Genomic DNA, 27307 nt, shown 5'->3' with positions numbered 1-27307 from the left:
TCTTTGAAGAATACATTTCATCTTTGGAATCTCTTTCGAGGGAACTACAAGCAAAATGCACAGGTGTTGAAATGCTTCTCTGAAGATCTGTTCTCACCACGGCCAGCGTCATCCTTAATTTCTTAGCCAGTAAAGTGCTATTCCTTGGATCTTTCTCACCACATGTCTCTCTAGCAGGCGGCAGAACATGTTGGCAACTGTAGGTTGTTGCTTGCCATATTCATTAAGCAATGAACAGTGTTCTTTAATCAAGGTTGTTCCTGTTGCCTTATCCAGTGCCCTAGTATACAGTGAGATGCTAATAGGTTGCTGAACTATATCCAACTCCTGCATGCCACCTTTGCATAGAGGTCTACTGCAACACTCACTTTGGCAGAGACAAGTTCATGCTGTCTTGGTCACCAAACACTACCTTTTTTTCCCCTCATTTTTCTTGTTAGTACACTCCAGTCATGTTTGGACCAGCGAGCTCTGACCATGTAGCATCAGAGACGTGCTCCAGAGGAGCTCATGGGAACGGATGGTGCTGCTGAGGCTGCTGGCTAGAAGAGCCATTAGCCACAAGGGGGAGACCGTATCTAATAATACGAAGCACCAACCAATTTAGCTGAGGATTTTGTTCCGATTGTGTAAATCGACTTCAGAAGAGAGGTGTTGTAGAAACACAACTCATGGGAGCAGTTATCGAGAGAAAGGTGAAGAGGCATTTTTCCAGCAGCTGGATGGCTCAGGCTGGGGTCAGCTTGCACCACAGCGTTGTTGGGGTGCACGACAGTGAATGGCCATCACAGCAGGTCTCACAATCCTTCTGCACTCTTCAAACTCTTCCACAGACACTTTGCTTCCAGAAGCACCATTTAGTTTCAGTTGTTTGGGTGTTGCCATTAGTTTTATAAACAGTAGCTAGCAATTTCAGGGCTATTTTACCAGTAAAGTTTCATCTTTTCACTTTTTCCATTGGCTATCCATAATCTGTCTGTAATTAGCCTGTTTGCACAACTTCTTCCACAGTAATTTCTCAAACAGTGGTACCTTGTGAGTAGGATTATATGCTACAACTTTGCTTGTCCATTTGTAATAAAGTTTGTCATGCACAAGAATTGTCGATCACCACCCTTAGTGCCGTTGTACAGTAGGATTTCATGTGTACAAACTGGGAGGTGTGACCATTTTTTAACAGCCCTTCTGATGTTAAAGTCCAGGATGTACCCTTCATGTCTGCATGGTTGACCAAGTATGTGAGTTTTGGTATAGTGTAGGTCTTCAAAGTTATGAGCTTTCTGTAAAGGTTTTGACAGAGCTTTTCCTATGTTAGAAAACCAAGAATCAGTTTTCAATATTCAAATTTGGATGCCCCTATCCAGAAGTCAGTTTTCAATCTGGGGTATTTCTCAGAGTCTCCTGGAGCAATTGTATTTGGGCTACATTGAACACCTTCCAGTGGTTGCAGTCACTGATTTTGCAAGACTCCTGGGTGAGTTTGATGAAAAAGCCATGACATTTCTCCTTACTGAGTTTTCAGATTAGTGTACTCAGACAAAGGTTTCTACAGAGAAACAGTGTTTTGCATCGCCTCCCATGTGTTAATTGGCAGGACCACGTCATCAGCAAAGGACAACGTGGAAACCTGGTTTTGCCACATTGTGGCATTTGCTCTGGTGGAATCCATAGTCATCTTTTTCTAGGTTACAGAATGGATTGATTTGGTGACACTGGACACCCTTGCTTGATACTGACCCTGATGGTAATTGGCTCAGCATGATCCTTTTACAATTCCAGGTGAGTGCTGGCACTTCTAGATGAAGTTTCATCTGATCACATGCTCAGATAGCTCTTTTTACTTCAGAACCATAAGATATGTTCATGTGTCACTGAGCAGGAGGTCTCAGCCGGTTCTGTGAATACTTCTCAGAAAGGCTGTGGTTTTTCATAGCATATCGAATGATGACTTGGAGTGATTGTACACTCTCAGAGCACCGAGGTTCAGCTATGAGGCCTCTTTGTCACCTATTGTCCATCAATAGGCCAAGCTTTTTTTACTCCGCTTGTCAGAATCCATTAAAAGAGTATCAAGATGATTGATCAGATTGTGATAGGCCACTCAGTTTCACCAGGTAAGTTAATTTCAGTATCAAAATAGTTCTGTGTTCCCTTGAGACTACCTGGTAGACATGCTGCCAGCCATAAGTCAGAGTTCTGCTAACACCAGCGCTTTGAGGATCTGTCTACAAGGTCTTTTAAACTAATTTGGTCCAGGTCAGGTGCTGAGGTTTTATGTGTTTTTTCTTTTACCTCCTTCAAAACATATTTAGTTGTTACCAGTTTAAAAGGCTAATTTGCTCACTTTTCCAAGACTTTGAAACTTCTCTGTGCTGAGAAATGGTTTCTCATTCTCCCACTTGGACTTTATTGACTGAACATGATGCTGCACACATTCACATACAGAACATTTATTATTTTTGTTGGGATATTTTGCATAGGGTAATGCTCGCAGGGGAAATTGGATCTCTTGACCAAGATGGTTGGTTGCTGCCTGGATGCTGGTGGTGCAAACATCCCTCAATGGTGTCTTCAGCATTGAGACTCCCCAAACTGTTGTTCTGGTGAGTTCTTATAATCAAGCCAGCCTGTGGACCTATGTGACCACTACACTGTATGCATGACTAGTTTTTGTTGATTATCTTAAACTATGTAAGAAACACATCTTAACTATGAGAAAGACAGCCCTATGTGCCCATCCTTGCATAGGCAGGAACAATTTCCACTGCCTTTATAAAATTATGTGTGATTTGGTCAATTCCTTGGACAAAAGGAAATGCCTGGGGAAATCTGTGGCCATGCATTGCATCCTTCACCCCAAGTGGTTAAACAACACGGGGTGTTTAAAAAAGATGGACCCAATTTCAAAGCAGTACATTTCAAAATCGGGTCCAACTTTTTGAAACACCCTGCATATCTAAAGATACAGATAATGTCTATCAGCTTATGGAGCAGAACTCCTGCATATCAGCAGGAGCTCCCTGGGGAAGCCTCTGGCGTGGCCCCAGCTGCTGGGAGAGCTGCAGCTATCAGACTGTTGTTTGGTTGTGAAGTGGCTGGCACATCAGTTGATCTCTTCATTGCAAAGCTGCCATAAATTTCAGTGAGTTACTTCTTTGCCGATCCATCTGCTTTTGCAGCTATGCAGTGATCAGCTGGAGAGCTCCTGGACTGGGCAGTCGATTAATGACTATGCGTCCTTGGCATGCACACAGGCAAAGCCTTCATATGCAGATGCACTATAAACTTGAATTTCATCCTTTTAGCACAGCTGTAACTTAAATTCCTTTTCTTTTGCCACAATACCCGAACTGTCGACCACTGTTTCTGCCTTGTATCCTCCACTGAGGAACTCTCACTGTTTTCTCATCCTCACGCAAGAGCACTCAAAAGCATGAGTAACAGCTAAAGGTGGGCTTGAACAGAGCTGTCACTTCCAGAGCACAGCATCACTTTGAGCAAGATACGTTGTCATGTCAGTGGTCTTTGGGCAGTTCCTGTTTAAACAAAATGAGCAAGAGAAGGCCAGGCCCTCTGGGCTGCTCCTCTTTACCCACCTCAGTTCAGGAGCATCTTCTAAGGAAGATTGCCCTTTTCTAGTTCAAGTTCCATGATGTCCAGAGCGTGTTTTGTGTTCCTCTTTGTGTTGCATGCACATACGACAGCAGCTGTATCACACAACAGACACACCAAACAGAATATATTTTTTGCTTTTATTGAAAGCATTTCCTTGCCTGTGTCTAAATGTGGAAAGCCACATTAACGCAGCTACTGCCCTGCAGGGTATGGACTGGGGACAAGTTAGCTGCAAAGTCATGAAACCCATGTGTGTAGCTACTCCCAGCGTACACCCCACTAGGGCTCAGATGAGGCTGAAGACTTCCCTGAGGGATGTTTTCTTTCTTGAATGCCTGCGAGACAGACACATGGAACCTCATCCACCAAACCCAGCACCACTGTCAGGACCTCCAAACATTGTGCTTTCATCTGGAAAGGAACCCGCAGCCCTCTGTTCCACAGCAGCCCTAGGACACCACTTCCAAACTGCATCTCTCTAACTTTCAGGAAAGGCTGTGACACACCTGAATGATATATGCATTAAAAAGATACCCCAAAACTCCAAGACTTGAACAGTGTGACAATTTTAAACTGAAGTTATAATAACAACTATAATACCAGCTCTTAGTTTGATAGCAAGTTGTCCTCTTTTACTCATTTCTAATGTTTCACAAGGATGGCATTCTCCATGTGAAGATGAGAGACGGGTAAATGCAAAGGATTGCGTCAGGTACAAAGAGATGAAGGATGTTTTACGAATGGAAGAAGGATCCCCAAGTGTCTGAACACTGTCCTAGAGCAGCTGGGTCATAGCTCTTCACAGACAACAGGAAAAGAAGAAAATCCACACAGGGAAAGGAAAAGGAGCTGACGTGAAACATGAGAACTGTGAGGGATTCTGGAGGAAGGCAGAATACCCTACCTGACAGACAGACAGAAGGAATTACTACAGTCTTTCAGTGGGATGGTCATCTCTAACCACTCACCATTGGTTAAAGCTGGAGCACTTAATCTGTCTAACTATGCTGTTCTTTCCTAAGAAAGAAAAACCTTCCAACTTATTCTCTTCTCAGCACAAACACCAAAACTTTTTACACGCCAATTCAATTGTCCAAATTGTAAAATCTTAAAATCGTGAAATTTGCTTGGAAAGCCAGAATAAACCAGCAAATTCCACCCTTCCCACCCACCTTGCTCAAGTTACAAAACAGTGCAGAAATATGTAAGGGTTTTTATTAATTGTTATTGTTTGTTTAACAGGTGAGTGACCATTTCCATAATGAAAAAAAAAGTTCATTAAATATTTTGAAAACAAATTATTCTTGCATTCAACATATATATGGGCATTTCTGAACAAATAACCAATCTAGAACAATAGCTCTTGGGCAAGATAAAGCTCACAACAGAACTTCCAACATTAATAACCTGAAAAGGGGGAATGTTTCAAAAATACATAACACACCAACAAACATGAGTTTTGGTAGAAACTAACAGGCCCGGTGCTTCTAAACCAGTTACAAACGGTTAAAAATCCGCCTCAAATAACTCTTCAATAGACTATCTGCAAAGTGTTCATGAAAAATAGTTAAAAATTAGTTGTGCAAATAATTGTCACTTCTAAAGAAGTGAAAGCAAGTATCAAACATTTATTACATTGCATCCAGCCCTGTATAATTGAGCATATGATGCTTCAACTTACATATTTATACTGAAAAAGGTATTTTACCTTCTTGATTACATTTCCTTTAAACATTTGGAGTGATATCAGTGACATACCGTGAAAAAACTGAAAAAGCATGAAATGCTTGATCTTTTAATACTAAGAACTCATGAACATGTACAAAGTCAAGGCATGATTCCTAAATACATTGGCATTGATTCACTGCCTGCTGTTTGTCAGCTGAGTTGCTTAACTGATTGTATGTACATATGAAACGTGCCACAGCTGTGTGCTCAGACAACTTCCACATCCTGGAGGAATTACACACAGGGTAATTAGTTGCTCAGACTCATTTGTTCTACTGGGCAATTAGGGCATGTGCATATGGCCAGCTACAGCAGCCTGGCTTGGGCTGTCACACAGGAGTTGTAAATCAATTGCGTTCTCATCTTCCAACCTGCAAATGCTTGGCAGCCAGACAAATTTTGTCCTTTCTGGTGTTTGTGGTAGTATCTTTTTTTTTTTTTGCAGGTCTGTCTGTCTACTACAACTTTCTTTGCAAAAATAAAAAATATCAATACATAAGAGACAAATCAATACGACAGTATAATTAGTACCATCAAGGTGAGCAAAATCACAACTGGAAAACTAAGTAGTTGGGAAACATATATTCTGTTTATGGATTTTGTTTTATGTTAGATATTTTTGGTCAGTAACTGGATTAGGTTGCACATGCTACTTCAAAAGATTTATCTGCTGTCTGCTGTGCCCAGACCGAAATGAAGCCAGAAGGAAATAACAAGAGAAAAACCCCACATCTGCTGGAGTTTTCTGTTAAACGTGGATGGGCGTTCACTTAGCTGGATTGCTTCTGGGTCATGCAGTAGCTGATTGCCTAGAGCAATTGTCAAGTCTAGCCCTCAGTAAAGAAAGAACTGCTAATTAAAGAACTGACAACCTACCAATACTAATCAAAGTCAAGTAACAGAGAAGACCAAATGTTATAAACAAAAGGGTAAACACTGAGCCTTTGGGGCCTAAGGCTAGATTAGAAAGGAGGAAGAAAAAAATAGTTATTCTCCAAAACACATGGCACATTTGAAAAAATAAGGTAGTTCCTACTACTACAAGGACGCAAAGAATATTTTAAGTTTTTTAAGATATTTCAAGCATGGAAACGCACTGTTTTGGTTTTTTTTTAATCTAGATCTGTTTCTTTTACTGTGCTAACTAAAGTAAAAAGCCCCGTTTCTTAAATCTTGGCAAAGCTTGTAAATTTGTAGGCTTTCATGATCATATGTATGTGAACTGGTGAACCACAAGCTCATGGAAAAGCACACTTCAGTTCTGTGAGAACTGAGACAGTCCAGGAGGGAGGTAGTGGCTGCCGGCACAGGCTACATTTAGGTTCCTATCTGCAAATAACAAACAAGACTGCTTCAAGGAACAGAGCCAGGTGCAATGGCTGTAACCCACGGAGGCTCCTGCAAGCTGACCAGGCACCAGCCATTGCGCTGGGATGCAGAGGCAGCAGCACGGTGATGTCCATAATGGAAGCACACCGTTGGGTTACAACTAAAACCTTGAGCGTGTAAAAAACGTAAGTTTTCTTAACATATCCCCATTATGATGAGACTACAACTTTGAGTTTATACACTCTCTAGTATTCGACTGTGGATCTCTAGCTCCAATGAGACTTTCAGCAATCTGTTTCTTTATGTGTTATTTTAATTAGCGTATTTTGGATGTTTCTTTCATGAAGTACTATTTGTACATTAAGCACGAAGACAACGTAAGACTGATTAATTTGAAACATGATCATACTATTCCCTCCCTCAGAATACTAATACGTACATTTATACACACACATATTCACACATTTTTATATTTATATAAATGTACGTATATAGACGCAGGATTTATATGACAAGCAGCTTGCTCAAACATGGTCTCTTCCAAACATCTGCCTCAAAATCAGTCTCGCTTAAACAAACAAAAAATAAAAAGAAAAAAAAAAGAAAAAGGACAGCATTGAGACACAAGGTAAAACATCAGGGGAAAGGAGCACAATGTGCTACCCCACTCAGGGGCGACAAACCACACTTCTCTGTTGATGGAGTACGACCATCAACTAGGTACATCACTCTAAACCGAGTTCCGTTTTGCTGCTTCTGATACCTACGGAAGCTGGCTAAGCTGCAGTCTGCAATACACACACACTCACAGAGTTTAAGAGCATGCATAGCTCACTGGAGCATCCATTGTTAGTGAAAGGAAAGGCACCAACACTGCATGCGTCCCATGCAAATATAAGTGCAATGAGGAGTACAAATGGAAACACAGTAGGAGCATGTAACAGCTTCAGACTACAACTGTGATTGTTCCTACTATGCATGGTGGAACACATGAAATCCCATTACTTCCCCTACTTATCGTTTTCCTAACATGGCCTTTTCTGCCCTCTTGAACTTCTGTAGTTCAATAGCTAGTTCCCAATATCTCAGATACAGCCACATAAGTCTTCCATTTTGACTTTTGTTTCTGTTCAGCAGATTGCCACAGTAGTTATCATGTTTGAAAATATCTTTTAAGCCACTTTCCATTTGTAGAGCCATAGCAACAGGATCTGTCACTGCTTTAACTAGCAGATTTTTCTCTAGTTCTAGTCTCTGGCTTCTGGGTACAACAAGACTGCAGTAGATGTCCTGTCTTTCTTTAAGCCCCTCTTCAAATTCTTTTAGTAAAATATTGGCTCTCTTTTGCCATTCTTCTTCTTTTGCCAGGCAACTTTGGTACAAGTTACCTGCTGCTCCTGAGTGCAAAAGGACTTGTTTTTCTCGCTCTAACTTCTCCTGCTCCTGTTCTAGGATTCTTCTTTCTTCTACTAGTTTGCGACTCTGTGACACGAGGGCTTCACGGTAACTCAGGGTTCTGTTGCGTTCCTTTTCAAGCTCCAACTCCAAATGAGCAACCGTGCGACGATTTTCTGTGATTATATCCCGGTATTTGGCTTCCAGGTCTTTTTGTAAAGATGAATGTCTTTTATAATATTCTTTTTTTTCTCTTTCTATTTCTTTTTGACATTCTCTGGTCCAGATCCAACCTATTACATATAAATAAGACTTCAGACATGAGTATAACACATATAACATTGATGGTTATAATTAACTATGCCTCTAAAGAAGCTATTAAGTGATAAAAAACTTTTTTCCTGCCCTCCCCAGTGATATTAACTTCTGTTCACAAGCCCCACAAAATGTATTTCTGTGGGTCCATGTTTCACAGTAAGTCATATGAAATTATCATGTTTCCTTTGAAGTAAAATCTCCCCTAGTCTTTTATTGCTAATACATACACTTCTTGGACTAAAGAAGGAAAAAAAAAAAAAAAGTTACGGAAAAACAAACTGCAAGTTTCCAATGCAGGAACTGCACTGAGAACTTTTCAGATCCAGTAAATAAACATGCATCAGCAACTCCCCGGGTTGTTACCTTTGGGCTCTCTAGCACTCATATGTCTCTCATATGTCCACTTTTCTGAGCGAGCTTTGTATATTAGACATTAGTAAATACAGATTCAATTCCACATGTAAAAAATGGCCATTGCCTTAATGCTATAAACTGTGCTTTCTGTTTTTAACATTATAAATGAGCAGACCAGGGGAAATTCCTAGATGGGGTGTCACTGTACTGCCACGCACTCCAGCTCCAGCAGACAGGCCTGGGCGCTACTTACGGAAGGCGGCCAAGCCCAGCATGGGGACCAGCAAGGCATAGTTCCATCTGCTGCCTTCATCCCCCGGCTCTCGTTGATTTGGCAGGATGTTCCAGTTGGGAGGGTCGTTTAAATTATTCATGAAAGCACCTTTGAGTTATAGGAGAGAAGCCAGGACTCAGCAGCGCGCAGAGGGGCAGGGCTGCTCCCACCGCCGCCCTCTCGCCCGCACCACATCTAACACAGAATCACAGGTTGTTGGAGGTTGGAAGGAACCTCGAAAGATCATCTAGTCCAACCCCCCCGCCGAAGCGGGAACACCCAGATGAGGTTACACAGGAAGGTGTCCAGGCAGGTTTTGAATGTCTCCAGAGAAGGAGACTCCACAACCTCCCTGGGCAACCTGTTCCAGTGCTCTGGCACCCTCACTGAGAAGAAGTTTCTTCTCATATTTAAGTGGAACCTCTTGTGTTCCAGTTTGTACCCATTGCCCCTTGTCCTACCATTGGTTGTCACCGAGAAGAGCCTGGCTCCATCCTCCTGACACTCACCCCTTATATATTTACAAACATTGATGAGGTCACCCCTCAGTCTCCTCTTCTCCAAGCTAAAGAGACCCAGCTCCCTCAGCCTTTCCTCATAAGGGAGATGCTCCTCTCCCTTAATCATCTTCGTGGCCCTGCGCTGGACTCTCTCCAGCAGTTCCCTGTCCTTCTTGAACTGAGGGGCCCAGAACTGGACACAATATTCCAGATACGGTCTCAGCACCGGGCCTGTTCTGCCCGAGACCCTCACACGGCGGCCCCGTTACTTGGGAACTTTGCACGGACGCGCTTTCAGCCAGCGACAGCCCCCCCGGCCTGCTCCCCAGCTGCCGGCGCTGCCGCTGTTACCGCCCACCCCCTCCCCCAGGCGGCGGCATGTCACCTGCTGCCACCGCCCCAAGCTCTCCAGGTCACTCTGCGCTGCAGCCCCCGCCCCACCGCCAGCCCAGCGCCGGCCCGGGCCCGCCGTGTCGGGGCGATCGGGCCTCGCAGCGCGAGCGCGACCTACCAGCGCGGGCGCGCGGAGCCGCAGCGCAGTGTTACCGCTGTCACTTACCTGCCGGCCCCGCCCCCTCCCGGGCTAGCACATTAGTCTAGAGAAAGAGGGGGGAAAGCCCAGGAGGAAAACAAGCGGACTCTCCCGAGTTCTAAGGGCTTCCGGGGGTCTGGTCCAGACCCAGCCCGCTCAGATGGCGGCACCAGGGGAGGTTTGCGGGGAGACCCCGCATGCAAGCACGTACGCACTCAGGCCATGACTCCTCCTCCCCCCCTCTCCCACCACAATTGGTCTTTCCCGCCGAGCCCCGCGGGTAGCGGCGCCGTTAGCGGCTGTCTCGCGCATGCGCCCTTGCTGGCTCCTCCGGGTCCGTGCGAAATGGCGGCGACAGTAGCGGCTTCGCGGAGCTTGGCGAAGCGCTGGCTGCGCCCGGCGGCGCGGGCGGTGAGTGCCTGTCCTCGGCCCCGGCCCCGGCCCCGGCCCCGGCCCCGGCCCGCTCTGCCCTGCTCTCCAGCCGGTGTCTCGGCGCAGGGGAAGGGGCCAGACCGCGGGGCTGGCGTGGAGAGCCCCTTCGGGAGGGGTGACCCCGCGCGTCTCCTGCCCTTCCCCTCAGCCGCGGCGGGGGAGCGCGACTGGCGCCGGCCCGGCCCTGCCCGCCCTGCCCTCCCCCGCGGAGTGCTGCGCGGCGGGCGGCGGCCCGTACCCGCTGTCTCCCCCATGACCTTGGCGGCGAGCACCCGCCCCGGGGCTGCGGGAGCGGGGCAGCCAAGGGCCGTGCGGGGCCCAGTGCCGCCTCACCAGGCTCGGCCCTTCCCGGTTCTTTTTGCGGAGCGGGACTGTCCTTGTTACTCAGCTCCTGGGGCAGGGAGCTGGCCATGGGCGTGGCCGTGCCGCTTCTCCTGGCCTAGGAAGCCTTGGGCTGCGGGCGGGCTCCCCGAGGGACAGGGGAAGGCAGCGGGTGCGGGGTGTGCTGGGCTCTGGGGCGCCTTCCCGGCCCCGCACCTGGGTACAAAGCTCACTGCCGGCCCTGGACCTGCGTGGGAAGCCTGTGTATATCTGCGCGTTGCAATACGCTGCCTAGCAGTTGTTTCTGGGATGTGCTGCTTAAAGGTTTGACAGTTGTGTTTTAGCTGATCTGGAAGCGCTCTGTACTGAAAGCTTGTTTCTCTCTGTGGCGAAGCGGGAGTTTTCAGTTTCTTTCCACGTTTCTCCCTGTGTGTCCAGAATGAGTTTGGAAGTACAAAGACAAATGTACAGGAAAAAGAGTCCTTAAATGTAGCTGTAATTGTTACTGTCTTACAAAGCAAGCACAGAAAAGACAACCTACTGTGAGGTGGCAGTGAACTGGCCCTGGTTGGACCTTTCACTTCATAAGGGCCATGATATTCCTGGTGGCATAACAATTCAGGCTTTGTGAGATCTGTGTTTTCTTCAAATTTAGTGTAACACCTTTTTGTGCTTTGTGGACTTCTGTTCAGATTCATTCCCAACAAAACTTGGTGGCGCAGAAATTCTTATGTATAGCTTTAACAAAAAAGTGTATGCAGATGGAAGTAGCAGTTCTGAAAACTGTTTTGCAGAAGCTTAGGTGTGCAAAGCAATCTGCTAAACAGCTGTGTGGCTTATTTCATAACTGTTTATAGCGACTTCAGAAAATAACAAAGTATTTTAAAAGGAAATTCGTGGGTTTTTTTCCCTCAGTCATTAGCGCTTTATTTAAGCAATACTGTGTGTGCACAAGCCTGTTTGTTCTGTACTGTCTTTACACACAGTAAAGATTTTCTTTGAGTTGCTTTACACAATAACCAAGTATATTATTCACCTATGAGAAATACTTTATTGCTATAAAAAGACTTGTGCTGTTCCCAGAACAACATTTTGGAAACAAGCAGTAGTAGTATATGCTAGAGAATGTGTGCTTGCTACATTTAAAGTGGGCAGTATAGTCTGCTACGTCACTTGAAGTTCTGCTGGTTTAACTTCAGTCGCACTCAGGCCTGTGAAAGCACGTTTGCTACAGAGGGGACACCCCATTTTAGCTTCATCTGCGATTGCTGGGAAAGCTGTTTTGCAGATAAGTTATGTCTAATACTTATGTTTCATCTGACTGTCAGTGAACTAGTTGATCTGATTCTGTATGTGAAGTATTGCTGAATATGATTAATACAGGAGTTAAGATGGGCATGGAATTGCCCCAAAGCGTGATAAGGGGGAGAGTAACTGCCTGGAGGAGGGTACTAGCAGAACTCCTTATGAATAGGTGTTAAAACTGATCTTATTTAAAGATGGCTGTAATACCAAAAGTGTGTTAGCAAATATGATGACACATCACATTCACTGTTATGCAAGAAGATAATTTGAAGAAACTAGTATGAGATGATAAAACTAGGTCGGGCTAAGTGTACTGTAGTTTGCTTCAGGAATGGGGGAAGAGATGGACATTTGGAAGTGATAGGGAGGGAAGACCTGCTTGTTAGCATATTTTAGGGCAATTGAACTATGACTGTAACAGTTACTGGAAAAGGCAAATATCACTCCGGTGCATTTTAGAATGTATTTCAAATAGAGCAGTGCTAATGTCACTGCACAGGGCATTCGTATGGCTTTGTGTTGCTATTTGAGTCAATCACACGTGCACAGTTAGGTGTGTTTTCTCTGACTGGTGTACAGAAGGAATACCAGGTTACAAGAAATGGGAGATTTGTACTGTGGAGATTAAAATTTTGATTATTGTAACCTATCAAAGCAAAGACTGGATACAGGGCATGTTTGGGTGGTGGGGTTTTTTGTTTTGTTTTTGAATATGCCAGGGGAAAGGGAGTGACCTTACTGAAGGGGAAAACTCTGCCCTTGTGCTTCATTTAGACATTAATAAATGGTCCTAAATTGGCCAGTAATTTATAGAGAATGAGAACAAGAAAAATATCTCTGGCTTTTGAAGCAATGATGAACTGGAACAGCTTTCCCTACTACCTGATTTTTTTTTTATCTTTGTTACTCTTGACCACCGAAAATAATTCAAATTCTGAGGATTGCCTGACATGAGAGGTATTTTCCATTAATTCCTGTGGTTCCTTTAAAGCTGCCTTCATCTTTGTTTACTTGTGAAAAAAGGCATAATACTACAGCATTAAGGCAATAATACTACAGCATTAATTGCAAACATATTCTTCTGTCAGTGCAGCCTCAGATAGGTCTGAGAGACTGGGCAGTGTTAGGGAAGTGAATAACAGTCTGTGACACCCTGTTACTTGCAAGCCATTCTCTCATCCAGTCAGAACTTTTGGTTTTTTATTCTGGGTGTGAATATAGGAAAGCCAAAATTTCATTGCATGCAGCTTTAAAATATTGTGGTGCAATATTCTTGTATATGGGGTATCCGTGGTAAGTAAAGGTTTGCTATAAATGTAGGGTAGCTGAGAATGCGGAAGTCTTCCTTGTGGAAACATTTATTCTATTATAGTTGTCTTGACTTTTTTCCGTAGTGGCCAGCAGCATGCCAGACTCTCACACGCAACTTGCACTTCACAGTCTATGGAAAGAAAAATGCTTCTACAAAGGTTTCTGATTCGGTATGTTTGTACTTCTTTATATCTCAAGTAACAGATTAGATAATAAACTTCTTGCTTGAGGGGCATGAAACAACCAAGTACTTGGCTTTTAGTGGAATATTGTGTTTAAGTATGTAGTGAGTCTGAGTTGCTGAACTGTATGGCTGTTTTTAATGATAGTTTTCAGCCAGGAGAGTATATAACAGATTGTAGCATTGGCTGCAAGACTCTATTAAGAACTTTAAACCTATACTACTTGTGTCTGCATGAAACTTAAGTTTGACCTGGCTTGAAATATTTGTGATCATAACAAACTGATTTATTTTGCTAGATTTCCACACAATATCCAGTAGTGGACCATGAATTCGATGCAGTTGTTGTGGGTGCAGGAGGAGCAGGTCTGCGGGCTGCGTTTGGTTTGTCAGAGGCTGGATTTAATACAGCATGTGTTACAAAGCTGTTCCCCACCAGATCTCATACTGTTGCTGCACAGGTGAGAAATGAGGTAGAACAAATGTTTAAAAAAAAGCAGATTTGGTTACGCACATGAACATCATATTTCAAGGCCACGCTTCCTTTTAAAAATATTGCATAATTTGGAGGGCAATATATGTTTAGATTCTATTTAATGCTTTTTCACTGCATTCAATATAACTTTGCAATTCATTGTGTTATGCAAAACAGAGCAAAATAAGAGCCATTGTGAAACTGATAAATTGCACACGTTTTTCACAGCGCCGTTAAATCTGACTTCACTGTATTTCTTGTACATAGAGGCATAAATGGCATGTCATTTTTAACAGAAGTGAGGAAAACCTACTAGAACTGTACTTCAGTAATATCATTCCAGGAAAATGCGTTTTCATTTTTAGGGAGGAATCAATGCTGCTCTGGGAAACATGGAGGACGATAACTGGAGGTGGCATTTCTATGATACAGTGAAGGGGTCTGACTGGCTGGGTGACCAGGATGCCATACACTACATGACCGAGCAAGCCCCTGCTGCGGTCATAGAGGTGAGACTCACTGGAATTGATGTCACCTATAAGTATTTATAACACATCCTAGCTTCTGAAGAGAACTTTTTACTAGGAACATGGTAAAATAACTTGTTGCATCGTTATGCACAAGAGGTTCTGATGCTTGTATTTGGGTTCAACAGCTGGAAAATTATGGGATGCCGTTCAGCAGAACTGAAGAAGGAAAAATCTATCAGCGTGCATTTGGTGGCCAGAGTCTTCAGTTTGGAAAAGGAGGACAGGCTCACAGATGCTGTTGTGTTGCAGACAGGACAGGACATTCGCTGTTACATACTCTGTATGGCAGGGTAAGCAGCTGTGAAGTAAACTTGGCTTAGCTTTTGTGTTTGCAATGAATTATTTATTTCCCCTTCCCCCCTACCACCTCTGCCAGAGTTTGAACTAAAACCAAACAAAACGTGACTGTTCATATATCGATGAGGAACTCAGGGGAATGACTGAGAAGAATTCTGAATTTTCTTTCTTCCTGAGGCAAAATGGAAAGATGTAGCCTAGGCGATACTTTTCTTTTGTCAGGAGTATGCAGAAATAGAATAAATTGAAATATGGTAATTATAATGGCTCTCATGAAGACAACATGTTAATTAGTGTACCCTGTTAGCTTTGTGGGCTGGAATAGTTCTTCACTGTTAAAACTTTTGTGTCTGTTAAGTAGACCCAAAGAGAATTAATGTAAACCTTCTCCAAAAAAACTTTTCAAAAAATCTGACACAGCAGCATTGGGGAGCTCTAAAAAGAGGTACAAAGCAGGGTTTTCTTTCACTCGTGTTCGAATAGGAAGCAGGGGGAAATGGTATAAATGCATGGAGGCCTAATGTGCATTTCTGAGCTTGCTCTGTGGAAAGTGACTTGTGTGCAAGCATCTGTTCCTATCAATTCTGCAAACCATAACTGAAGAAACATTTGGTTGTTTTAAAATGGTAGTAAACTACTTGAAAACTGAAATTAAATACCTAGTAGCTAATGTTTTTTTATTTACTTAGTAGGTAGCTAATTGCTCTCGTTCAGGTTCACACTATACATGCTACTGCAATACAAATGCTCAGTGCTGCCAAACACCGGCCTGATCCTTGAGGGCATGAAGGAATGTTTGACTTGATGCCCACTGCTTCTGCTGGAATGCAGGACTCCAGGAGATGTATTCCACTTCTCTGTGAGAGGTGCAGTAAAACATGCTTGTACATGGATCAAGCACCACAGCTGACTTAACGTGTTGCCAAATGCAGCAGGAAATAACAAGCCATGCTGACTAGTTAGGACTTCTCAGAATTAAGTAGTTTGGTAACCACTTGTGTCTCTTTAAGGTAGAATAGATCTATTAGCAAGTTTTAATAAAGAATTGTGAGGAAACTGGCTTCCCTGAGAGTTGATGGGGTTGGTTTTTATCCTCAGACGGCCCATGTGCATGAACAGTTTGGAAGAAAGATTACTTCGGTTTTTGGATTTTTCTAAAAGTTCCCTCTTTTTAAAAAAATTTTCTTCCAGTCTCTAAGATACGATACAAGCTACTTTGTTGAGTATTTTGCCTTGGACCTACTAATGGAAAATGGAGAATGTCGTGGTGTTATTGCCCTTTGCATTGAAGATGGCACTATACATCGCTTTAAAGCAAAGAACACTGTCATTGCCACTGGGTAATGTACTTTTTATGAGGAAGGACAGAAACTTGAGAGTGCTACTAGTTGAAAGTCTTATGTGTTTGTACATGTTTTTGAATCCATAGTGTGGAGATGACGTTGGCTTGAACATAATTCCTGTGTTGATCTTCCCTCCTCCTTTCGTTAAAAGCAATATAATTGAATTCAGTTGTTGCCTCTCAAAGAAGCCACAAACTAATTTTGTGATCAAGTATAAATTTAATACGAGATCTAACTTTGTATTCTAGAAAAATTACATAAAGTTGGAATGTGTAAGACCTGTATGTATGGTCCAAGTGGCCTTAGATTTTTTGAAATAAGCTGATTAAAGCTGACATTGTTGCAGTGCTACCAGCATGCATGTATATATCTAGGGTTCTGAGTTTCCTGTGAGAAATGGCTTTTTTCAAAATTCTGGAGAATCTGTTACAATAAGATACTAACGTAAGTCTGTAGGATGAAATTATCAGATGAGTGTAATGTAACATTACTTGGTTGCAAAAGTTTGTGTTTATTAGAATACTATATGCGTTAGTCTTTTGGTGCTTATGGCTGTCTCCTATCTGTCTCAGTATGCAAAATCTATATAAACATATTCTGTCAAAGAAAAATATTTAGTTCTGTTGCCTACATAATTTAGCTTTATTAAAGCCGAGGCTGTTTTCATACTTGCATGCTTTGAGGTACATACAGTATGTAGATTGCTATTTCTTCTGAGAGTTTGTCCTGGAATTGAGAGTATTGGCAGTTCTCAGTAACACTGAAAGCTAATCTATTTGCTTTAGGCATAAGAATTCATGTTTAATACCTAAATTTAGACAACTAAATTTTGAAATCTAAGAATATAAAATCGGGATGATATTGAGGATATAAATGATTGTTACATGCTGTGTTTGATATAACTGCTAGTAAGAGTTCAAATAAAGTCTAATGGCATTGAATTGAGAGAACTTTCGAAAGTAACTCTTTTCTGGCCAGAAGGCTCTAGTACTAACCTAACTATCCTGCTTTGGAGTTGTTATTCTTTTTCTTGGACCTTCTGTCACCAGCTGTTTTTCAAATATGGTTCAGCATAACAGAGGAGTACCAATTTTCTGTTGTTTTGGTTGAACTTAGTGTAGGAGATGGCAAAACTAATGCATCTTGCTTATTAACCTTTGCTCTGTTTCCACTGTTGTGCAAAAAGTGTAGTTGAATGTTCTGATGGGGTGGTTGTTGTTGTGTGTTGTTTTTTTGGGGTGGGGTTTTTTTTTTTTTTGGACTACTAATTCTGTTAACTTTTGTGTCCTGTAGTGGATACGGCCGCACTTACTTCAGTTGTACATCTGCTCATACTAGTACGGGTGATGGCACTGCTATGGTCACGCGAGCTGGTCTTCCTTGCCAGGACTTAGAATTTGTACAGTTTCACCCTACAGGTACAGAATATGGAACAATACTTATAACATTATTTTTAATAATTTGGACAGATTTTTTGTTCTTTTAAAATGTGCTCAAGTCAGTTTGTGCTTTTCTGCAGCACTGCATTCGTTGCTTGTGACAGGTATTCAGACTTTTCTGCATCTGCTGTGGAATATAAATCTGAGAGTCAGACTTAAAATATGAGACAGAGGTCTCAGCTGTTCTAATTTAAGGGCCAGTGTTAAATATTTCAAGGTGCCGTCTTTATCATACCACTGGGTTTTATGAATTACAAGTTGAAACCACTTCACCTCTTAAGCTTTCATTTCCTCTTGTCTTTAAAATATTAAAGGATTTGATATTAGATACAGGAGCAATGGGATAGATGCAAATGTTGGGGAGTTATATACTAGAATCTTTTGTGGAGGTGAGGTAGTTGAAGTAAAAGTATATATTGAGGACTGTAGTTTTATAGCACAGGATCAGTATCTAAACTGTGGACAGCAATGGTCACAGACTAAAAAGTGAACATCTGGGTTTTTTGGTGGTAGCTAAATAAATGCTCACTTTTAACTTGTGATAAGTGATTTTTTTAAAAATTGTTTGCTTAGTTTTATGGTGTTATCCATGTTATATTGTAGAGATCCAATGTGCATTTGACTTAGCTAAAGTTTTTCTAGTCAAAGAAGCTTCATTGCTTGTCTGATAATCCTGTAGCTTTTAACATAATTATCAAGTGCATGAGTTGGTTAGCATTTTTATTTTCTATGATGACCAGTGCTGAAGGCTGACAGGTAGGCTTCCTTCTCTAAAGGAAAAGCAAACTGAGTAAGTTTTCATATTCCACACAATTTGAATCCATGCTGTACTGCCTCAGCACAGGAGAAGAGGGAACAAAGATGAGCAAACTGTCCTTGAGATAATAATCTTCTGGTTTACTTAAAAATCTTGAACAAAGTAAATGCTGAAGGTCTACAAAATCTTCGTAAAAGTCTTTACATATTGCTGGGTGCAGATCTCTTGTAGTTCTAATATTTTGGATACCATGGGTGTTCCAAATGAACTTGCTTACCTTCCAGGAAGAGTGTTTGAAAGGAATAACAGTACTCATTTCTGAGCAGTCTTGGGGGACAGTTACTAGTGGTACGATAAGGGATTAGAGTGGAAAAAAATCTACCCCTGTGATTTTTTTCACATTATTTTAAGAAAACCTTGTTTATTCAATCCTGGTTGTCCTAGTTGTGAAGCTGTCAAGAGAATATCTCATTTGATGATTATTTTTTTTCTTGACAGGCATCTATGGGGCTGGCTGCCTTATAACGGAAGGATGTCGTGGAGAGGGAGGTATTCTAATTAACAGTCAAGGTGAAAGATTTATGGAGAGATATGCTCCTGTTGCTAAGGATCTGGCTTCCAGGGATGTAGTATCTCGTTCTATGACCATAGAAATCCGTGAAGGAAGGTTAGTTAAATACTCTAACAAAACTGCAGTGAATACTTAATCATACTAGACTCTATGTGGTACCATAATTAATTTGATAAACACATGATAATTCATGGGAGTGAGCTTTAAGAACTGTTAGCTGAACACTGCAGGTAGGGGAGAAACTTTGCTTGTTAATTCCTAATGATATTTAAAGGGAAAACAAGATGTTAGGAGTATCCTCTTTGAATTCAGTGCATCTAGAGACAGTTGCTCGAACAAGTTTAATGTATCTGCTCTTGCTACAAACAATGGAAATAATGCGGTGCTCTGTTCTCTTGACTAAAGATCTTAAATTCTTATATATTTCTGCAGTGATATAGTGGTTTAAATTATTAAATACTATGAATTATTGTGAAAAGAAAGCTGGGAGGTGAAAACTACGTGTAAATTCTGCCGGTTTCAACAGTCTTTTCAAATATGCTAGATATTCATTTTTGTGAGATAATCTTTGAAAAAAATTAAAAGTTACAATCTTTCACTAATGGGATTAGAAGTATAACTAGTGTTTGCAGAGTTCCTATTATGGGTTCCAATGTTGACTTGTTTGGTGATTTTGTGTGTGGGGTTTTTTTCTTTTTTTGGTAGGGGTTGTGGTCCTGAAAAAGACCACGTGTACTTGCAGTTGCACCACTTACCACCACAGCAGCTAGCAACCCGTCTCCCAGGAATTTCAGAAACAGCGATGATATTTGCTGGAGTTGATGTCACTAAAGAGCCTATTCCTGTTCTGCCAACTGTGCATTATAATATGGGAGGTATTCCTACTAACTACAAAGGGCAGGTAAGTAATAGATCACTTTTAGGATTTTTTTTTTCCCCCAGTGTGATAAATGGAAACTATTTTCCAAATATAAAAGCATTAACAATGTTTTTCATAAATGTAAGGATACTGAATAACATTATAATAATAATATTATAAGAATGATATCAGAATACTTAAAACACACCATCTCTTTTGTTTTTGTAAATAACCTGAAAGCCATGTTCTGGCCCATCTGGAGATGGGAGTTGGAAGAAACATCTAAAATGAAGTTGCTGTCATGTCTGACAATTTTGTGTTTATTAAGTTGATGATGGTATATAGTTGAACAATGATCTAACTAGGACTCTCGTACAATCTGTAACTCAAGTTGATGTATATTAATTCTCTGTACCTCCTGTAATGTCTACACTAAAGCATATTTCTTCAACTCATACTAGTTAGAAGTCAATGTGATGATGTCAGCTCCATTTTTCTGTTTCAGTGTATCATACTTGTTAATTTTTCAATGTAAAATTTTGCCTTAGAAATGTGTGCAGATCAGATTTTCTTCCTGTGCTTTTCTGACTCGCTGCAGAATTGTGCTGAAGAGTACATGGTTCTGTTTCATAGGCATAACTAAAGAAGTCGTAGGTTTTAGCGCCATCTGTATTTATCCAGTATTACTATTTACCCTTTAGAACTAAGGTATTTATGGTGGTTTAGAATTGGAGAAAACCTCACATTGCTGTGTTTCATCCCTACATGCGCATGACCTTTGCAAATAAGGAGGTTTGCACCATTATAAACTATTTAAGAAATGAGTATTAATTGACTGTCTGATATGATAGGTGATTACACATGTGAATGGTCAGGATAAAGTGGTACCTGGTTTGTATGCTTGTGGGGAAGCAGCCTCTGCATCTGTCCATGGCGCAAATCGACTTGGAGCAAACTCACTTCTGGATCTGGTGGTCTTCGGTCGTGCTTGTGCCCTTACTATTGCAGAGACATGCAAGCCTGGTAAGTGTCATGGTTTATCTCACTTTTTTAGAGACATTTGCCTTTATGATTACATTTCTGCTCTAGAAAGAGTTGTTGCTACCTAATTCAAATTCAGACTGCTAGACATAGACTCTTATTTGCTAGAAAAGGCAGAAATCAGTGTTTATGCTTTTTATAGGCACATTCTTTGCAATGCAATGCTTGTCATTAACATTTGCTTTGTGAGTTGATCTTCAATCTAGAATTGGGTCGATGCTATTGGCAAAAACAGCAGATATTTTTCACAAGCTAGCAAAACAGAATATTGAAGACTGAGTTCTCTACATCCTGCAGTGCGTCTTCTATATCAAGATGTACTGTCTTACACTTGGCACTTTATTGTAGTGGAATTTGCTGCCACCTTGTTGATTTGTAAGTTGGACTGCATAAGCAAATGGCAAGAGATGGATACTAAAAATTATAACATCTCATCTCCTGTAGGTGGATGATCACTGCTGAATATTATTTTTAAATAATGTGGTTCAGCAACAGTTACTGAGCTGAAAACAAACAAACCAAGCCCCCACTGACCAAAAAAACCAACAACCCAGACGAACAAAAAGCCCCAACCAATCAACAAAATACTGTAAGAGGCAGTTAGATTGCCAGAGCAGCTCAAGTCCAGAAGTAGTCATTTGTTTTATTATTGCTTAATGTCCAAATTAATAAGACTATTTGTTTTTTTCAGTCTGACTTTGCACAAAGTGCACAGAGTAATAGTTCCTGACGGAATCAGCTTGGATCTAGCAATGCCTATTGGCTCTGGCTTTATGCAAAACTTTACATGAATCAGTCTTTCTGGGGCTCCTTTGAGTTTGAATTTGCAGGAAGGTTTTTGTTAGTCTGAGTGCAAAGCTCCATGAGAAATGAAGTGTGCTTGTAACAGATGGGTTCCAGTATTAGAGGTAAGATGCAGAACTCATGTGTAACTGCCAGGCTTAGTGACTGGTCCCTTAATAGGTCTGAGAGAAGGTGAGAGGTTTGGAGGTGAGGAGACAAGGAAGGTATGGGAGAAGGTGGTAAGGAGCCACAAGCTTATTCCATAGTCTAGGAGAATTTGTGTCAAGTGCTATTTTTAGGGAATTAACAGCAGATTTAGCAAAACCTATAAATTCCCTACTAACTATCACAGGAAAGAACATGATTCATATATTGCACCAAGAACTTTATTTTTAAGTGTATGTATACTATTGGTTGCGAGTTCAGGAAAGTTACAGTTCACCTGTGCTTCTGAGGAAGAAAAGAGATTGTATTTTAGTCAAATCTGACTTTTAGTAGTTGCTAGTCTATGAAACTGCCAGAAACCAAAACCAAACCTGACCTACTAAACTTAATTGAAACTTTCTTATTAGGAGAGCCAGTTCCCTCCATTAAACCGAATGCTGGTGAGGAATCAGTTGCTAATCTTGACAAATTAAGATTTGCTAATGGAACCATAAGAACTTCAGAAGTGCGACTTAACATGCAGAAGGTAAGCCTGGTGGTGCTCTTGAGTATACGGTGGGAGAAGTTGCAAGTGAAAGAGGTGGTTTGGTCACTTTACGATATACTTCAGGAGTTGTTTTGCAGAAGTAAAAAGCAGTGTGAGAAGGTATGTCTCTGCACAGTAAAGGCTGTATCAGTTTTGTTAGTTTCTTCGTGGTTATTCCTCTTGGGTAGTTAACCTAATGTATAATAGAGTAGGGTTTCCTCTGTTTGTGGTGAACAGGAGAATGATTTTTCTTCAGGCTGCAGACATCTGAAGTTGAAACAGCTCTATGTCAAGCTCTGTGGGAACTAATGAAGTTATGTGGGATATTGTGCATATGCAGTATATGAAACTGATTTTGTTTTACTGTGTTGCAGACAATGCAAAACCATGCTGCTGTATTTCGTACTGGTTCTGTACTCCAAGAAGGCTGTGAGAAACTTAGCCAAATTTATGGTGATCTGGCTCATCTAAAGACATTTGACAGAGGTAATTTGATAGCTAAGGATACACCTTTGTCAGAGTACTCTCTGGGAGAAGTAGTTCTTTTCTTCTGTAAACCTTCTTTTGTGTTTCTCAAAACTTTGGCTAAAGATTCTGATTATTTTGAATCTTTCAAAATATTTTATAGAGCCCTACATGCTAAACATGGTAATTATGATCTTACTGGTCATTTTCTGGTTGCATACTCTTTCGAAGATGCAGAGACTGAAATCACATTTAAGTGTATAAGGTACTAGCTTCTGTTCTCTCAGAACGTGATGTGAAGTTGTTCAGATACTAAGGTCAACTTTTAAAACATCTTCTGAAAAGGCCAGGGAGTTGCAAAAAGGGTGCAAGACTGTTCATAGGCTGAATGCTCAGTTTTTGTTCTTGAGCTGAGCAGATAGCTCTGCATACAGAGACTTTCGTGTCTTGCAATGTATCTTAGGAGAACTTGGTCAATTAAGTACAATTGCTGAGGTACCTTTTGTCCACTCACATTACGTATTTCTCTCTAACTACTGCTATTGGACACGTATCCTAACACTGAAAGTAGAACTGGCTTTCTTGGACAGCTCTCACCAAGAATCAAGAAAAGTGTTACAATAGCTTAGACTATAGGGATAAAAATGAAGATGCATTCACATAAGTGAACGTGGATCCGCCTTGGAGATAACTTAAATGAAGAGGAGTATTGGATATCTAGCAGCTTTTGTTTCTTCTCTCCAAGGGCGGGAAGGAAGGGAAAGCCCGCTTGCTGGATCTGCTAGGGATCTACTTAAAGAGCTACCCTCTAGCCAGATCTTGTCATCTGAAATGAGGTGTGAGGACTGAGTTGTAGGTATGATATAAAGCAGGCAAGAATCTATGGTATAATTTTGTCTCAGCAGTACACACGCAACAGTGACATCTGGTAGAATTACTGTTTTTTTTCGAAAATTCATTACGATTGTTAGGGTGTAGGAATTTCTGCTGAGCTTCACAGGCAATAATAATTCAGTATTGCAGAGTACTGTGACTGTAGTAGGTAGAGCATTAGCTAGTTTGATTCTAAGTATCAGCAATAGGACAGAAGTAAACTGAGGAATAACTTGTTTGTAGAACACCTTCCACAGTATTTTAATATTTTACTAGGTATTGTGTGGAACACTGACTTGGTGGAGACTCTTGAACTGCAAAACCTGATGCTTTGTGCTCTACAAACCATTTATGGTGCTGAGGCTCGCAAAGAGTCCCGAGGTGCTCATGCAAGAGAGGACTATAAGGTATAAATATTTTATGTGACCTGGATGTAGGATTGAATTTCCTTGTTTTGTATCCTTGTGTGGATTATTTAAAAATTGTAATTTCTTTACAGCCTTCAGAGTCTTGAGTTAAGATTAGGGAAGTATTTGTTTGGGGTCCCATCTGCTCTGTTTGATCTGTTATTATTTGTTATGTATAAAATGACCAGTAGGTGCAACCCTGGGTAATGATCTTGAGAGAAGAGTAGTTCCATGTATGCATCTGAATGATTGGAGAGGTCTAAAGGAGGACTCTAATAATAATAAAGTCATGAATGCATAAGCAGGACTTCAAGCAGAATAATTGTTCTGTGCAAGGAACATTACCTTAAATACTGAGGCTTAACACGGGCTTTAAAATTCGATGGGGCGGTGTTAAGATAGAGCTTGCTGGCTATTAGGAGACACACTGTATTACAGTTGTAACTGGAATGGAACTAATCATGTGGTCATAAAGTAATTTGCAGATACAATTTCTGGTCTATACTAACCTAATTTTATCCTTAGGTACGGGTAGATGAGTTTGACTATTCTAAGCCACTCCAAGGCCAACAACGGAAACCGTTTGAAGAGCACTGGAGAAAGCACACTCTTTCATATGTGGATGTCCCATCTGGGAAGGTACATTAAGCCTGACGTTTGAGGGTCTTTCTCGCTATCAACAGACAGCTGCTCTCACAGGCAGCTGCTGCTATCTTGATAATATGCAGTTGATTGTCACTGTCTGAGGTACCTGTTACAGTTTAGTGTACTTTGAGCAAAACGAAAAAAAATTCAACATCTATTCAGTTGTTGAACAGTAGGCATCACTGGGAGAAGTTACTGTTGATCTTCGGGAAGTGACTTTGCGATTTGAGCTGGCATTGTTTTTCCCTTTGTATCAGGCCAGTTCTAAAGCTTTTTTTCTTTGGCAAAACCTGTTATTGGTGTGTTTATCATAAAGTTTTTATGGTATTTTGAAGACAGAAATATGACACTACAGTAGTCTTGAGTGTTGTTTTTTGTATCCTATTCTCTGAACCCTCTTCGTTTCCTCTCCCCCAATTCCAGCTTCATTGAATCTAGTTTGAGGACAAGTGAGAACACTTCACTTTCCTGAATAGCTGCTGAGGATGGAAAGATTGAGTGACACAGTTCTGTCTCCTAACTGATCCACTGCATTCTCCAAGACTTTCCTAGCTTAAAGAACTAGTAACTAGCAGTCTTAGCCAAAATTTTGCTTTTGTTCAAATGGCCTTTTTAAAGTAGTAATCTTCCGGTATAATTTCTGGTCAGGCTTTACTGTTAAGGAATTTTACAGTGGTAACTTGGTGGAACTTAAATGTTCCTTGTAGGTTACTAAATGTGGAGTTTGTTGTTGTTGTTTGGTTTGTGGGTTTGTGTTTTTTTTTTTTCCTATGGAAGGAAAGGAATAATGGAGAAATTAGCTTAACATCAGTGAAGTAATTCAGTTATCCATGTTATTCAGGCATTCCTGTTAGCTAGGCTATCTTGTTTAGATACAAGAGGTTTATTTGTCTTAAAGCTCTTTGCACTCTTTTACTTTAGGTTACTTTGAAATACAGACCTGTGATTGACAGAACTTTGAATGAAGAAGACTGCTCCACCGTCCCACCTGCTATTCGCTCATACTAGTAACTTACCTTCAACTTGCAGTCCTCTCCCAAAGGGGATTAGTGTACATAAGCATAGTGCATGCAAATCAAAACAGTATTGTCACTATCAATTAATGAAGAATGCTGACTAAGCTCTTCTCCAGCTTGTATTCTGCTGTGGCTTACTGTACAGTTATGAAAATGGAATGCAGGAGAGCTTATGTTCTTTCACCCATCTGTTAAAACTGATAGGGAAAACACAACATGTGTCTAAATAAAGTGATTAGGAGTCTTGTATTTGTTTGAATATACTGTTATGTACATAATTACAATGCTTTTATTTTGAATGTATAGCTATTTTCATATTTTAAGATAAGAAATGCATTGCAATGGTTCTAGACAAGATTGAGATGCTGAATTTTATGGTGTGAGCCTAAAATGTAAGCATCATAATTGCTGATTGTAAGCAACATGAAAGAAAAGAAAATTATGCACTAGTGATCTCAATTTTGTTTTTTTCTAAATCTAAAATTGTAAAAATTGTCAGACTGTCGTTTTACTGAAGGAAACAAGATACGTCTACCCCAGTTACTTTATCCAGAATATGCCATGAACAGAATATAATCTTCATAGCTAATCTCTACTGTATCTGAAACTTGTGAAGACGTTTTTGTGGTGTTTTCTGTTTGCATATTTCCCAGACTGTCTTTTCTCTCAGAGTAGCCAAAGGGCAGTTTTGTAGCTGACTTACCTAAATGTTAAAGCTTACCAGACTGTCGTGCCAAGACGTAACTTGTAAGGCAGCATTTGCACGGTTTTTAGCAGCATTTCTGTGAATAACTCCCAGTCCTTAGAGGACTAAAGTGTAGCTGCACAGATCACAAGTAAATGGAGCCTTTCTTAGTTTTTGAAACTTTTTTTCAACTGCCAAATATTTGCTGTCGGAAGAAATGAATGTTGGAAAAACCGAAATGTTGGAATGGTGCTAGTGGTGCCTGGAAAAATTGAATACACCATATTTCACTCCTGTAGTGTTTCTATACCTTGTACAAGGGACTTGACACTGGACCTGGAGAAATGTTGCAGAGGCAGGAAGGGAAAAGGAAAAAAAATATCTTGACTTGGCTTTCTCTATAGAAGGTTCCCCGACTGTTGCCATGGGGAAAGGATGTTTAAAAAGATTACAATAAAGAAGGATAAGCGACTACCTTCTTTTCGTCGCCTGCAGATCGCTGTTCCCACGGCAGAGGGCGGGAGCTCCGCCGCGGCTTCGAGGCTGCTGAAGCGGCGGCCGCAGCCGTGCCGGGCGGGGAGGCCGGGCGGAACCTGCCCTGCGCGCCCGGGAAGGGGCCGCGCTCAACCCGCTGCTGCGCAGGCGCCGGCCCCTCGGCCCCGCCCACCGCTGAGGCGGTTCTCCCGGGGCCGGCTGCCCTTCTCCTGAGCGCGGCTCCCGCCCGCGGCAGCCGATTGGCGCGCTGGAGCCTCTGCGGTGATGGACGCCTCTACTACCTTGACGCTCGTCCGGGGCGGGCCCGCTCTCCCCTCCCTCCCCCTCCCCGCGGCCGGCC

At 41.6% G+C, this 27307-nt stretch overlaps 2 protein-coding genes across 4 annotated transcripts; one reads left to right on the top strand and one right to left on the bottom strand.

The window, feature by feature from the left end:
• Positions 1–4812: 4812 nt before the first annotated feature.
• On the bottom strand, positions 4813–10483 carry CCDC127 (coiled-coil domain containing 127). Of its 3 annotated transcripts, none has more exons than XM_065627731.1 (3): positions 10295–10483; positions 8993–9121; positions 4813–8360 (listed from the first exon to the last, which is right to left on the bottom strand). In XM_065627731.1, exons 2-3 carry the CDS (start codon positions 9111–9113, stop codon positions 7687–7689), a joined length of 795 nt encoding a protein of 264 aa, XP_065483803.1. In that variant the 5' UTR covers positions 9114–9121; positions 10295–10483; the 3' UTR covers positions 4813–7686. The 3 variants fall into 3 exon arrangements, with proteins under 3 accessions (XP_065483803.1, XP_065483802.1, XP_065483804.1); XM_065627730.1 differs by lacking the exon at positions 10295–10483 and adding an exon at positions 10073–10286; XM_065627732.1 differs by lacking the exon at positions 10295–10483 and adding an exon at positions 10025–10047.
• On the top strand, positions 10349–26046 carry SDHA (succinate dehydrogenase complex flavoprotein subunit A). The gene is made up of 15 exons (XM_065627729.1): positions 10349–10456; positions 13498–13584; positions 13895–14056; positions 14436–14579; positions 14726–14890; positions 16089–16237; positions 17534–17658; positions 18935–19103; positions 19713–19908; positions 20718–20889; positions 22263–22381; positions 22756–22867; positions 23996–24126; positions 24652–24765; positions 25693–26046. The coding sequence occupies exons 1-15, from the start codon at positions 10391–10393 to the stop codon at positions 25777–25779; spliced, it is 1998 nt and encodes a 665-aa protein (XP_065483801.1). The 5' UTR covers positions 10349–10390; the 3' UTR covers positions 25780–26046.
• The last annotated feature ends 1261 nt before the right edge of the window (positions 26047–27307 follow it).

The sequence above is a fragment of the Caloenas nicobarica genome, chromosome 2 (genome assembly GCF_036013445.1).
Source record: "Caloenas nicobarica isolate bCalNic1 chromosome 2, bCalNic1.hap1, whole genome shotgun sequence".
NCBI lineage: Eukaryota > Metazoa > Chordata > Aves > Columbiformes > Columbidae > Caloenas > Caloenas nicobarica.
The sequence above is the reverse complement of the archived record's forward strand: the minus strand, read 5'-3'. Positions and strand labels throughout refer to the sequence as shown.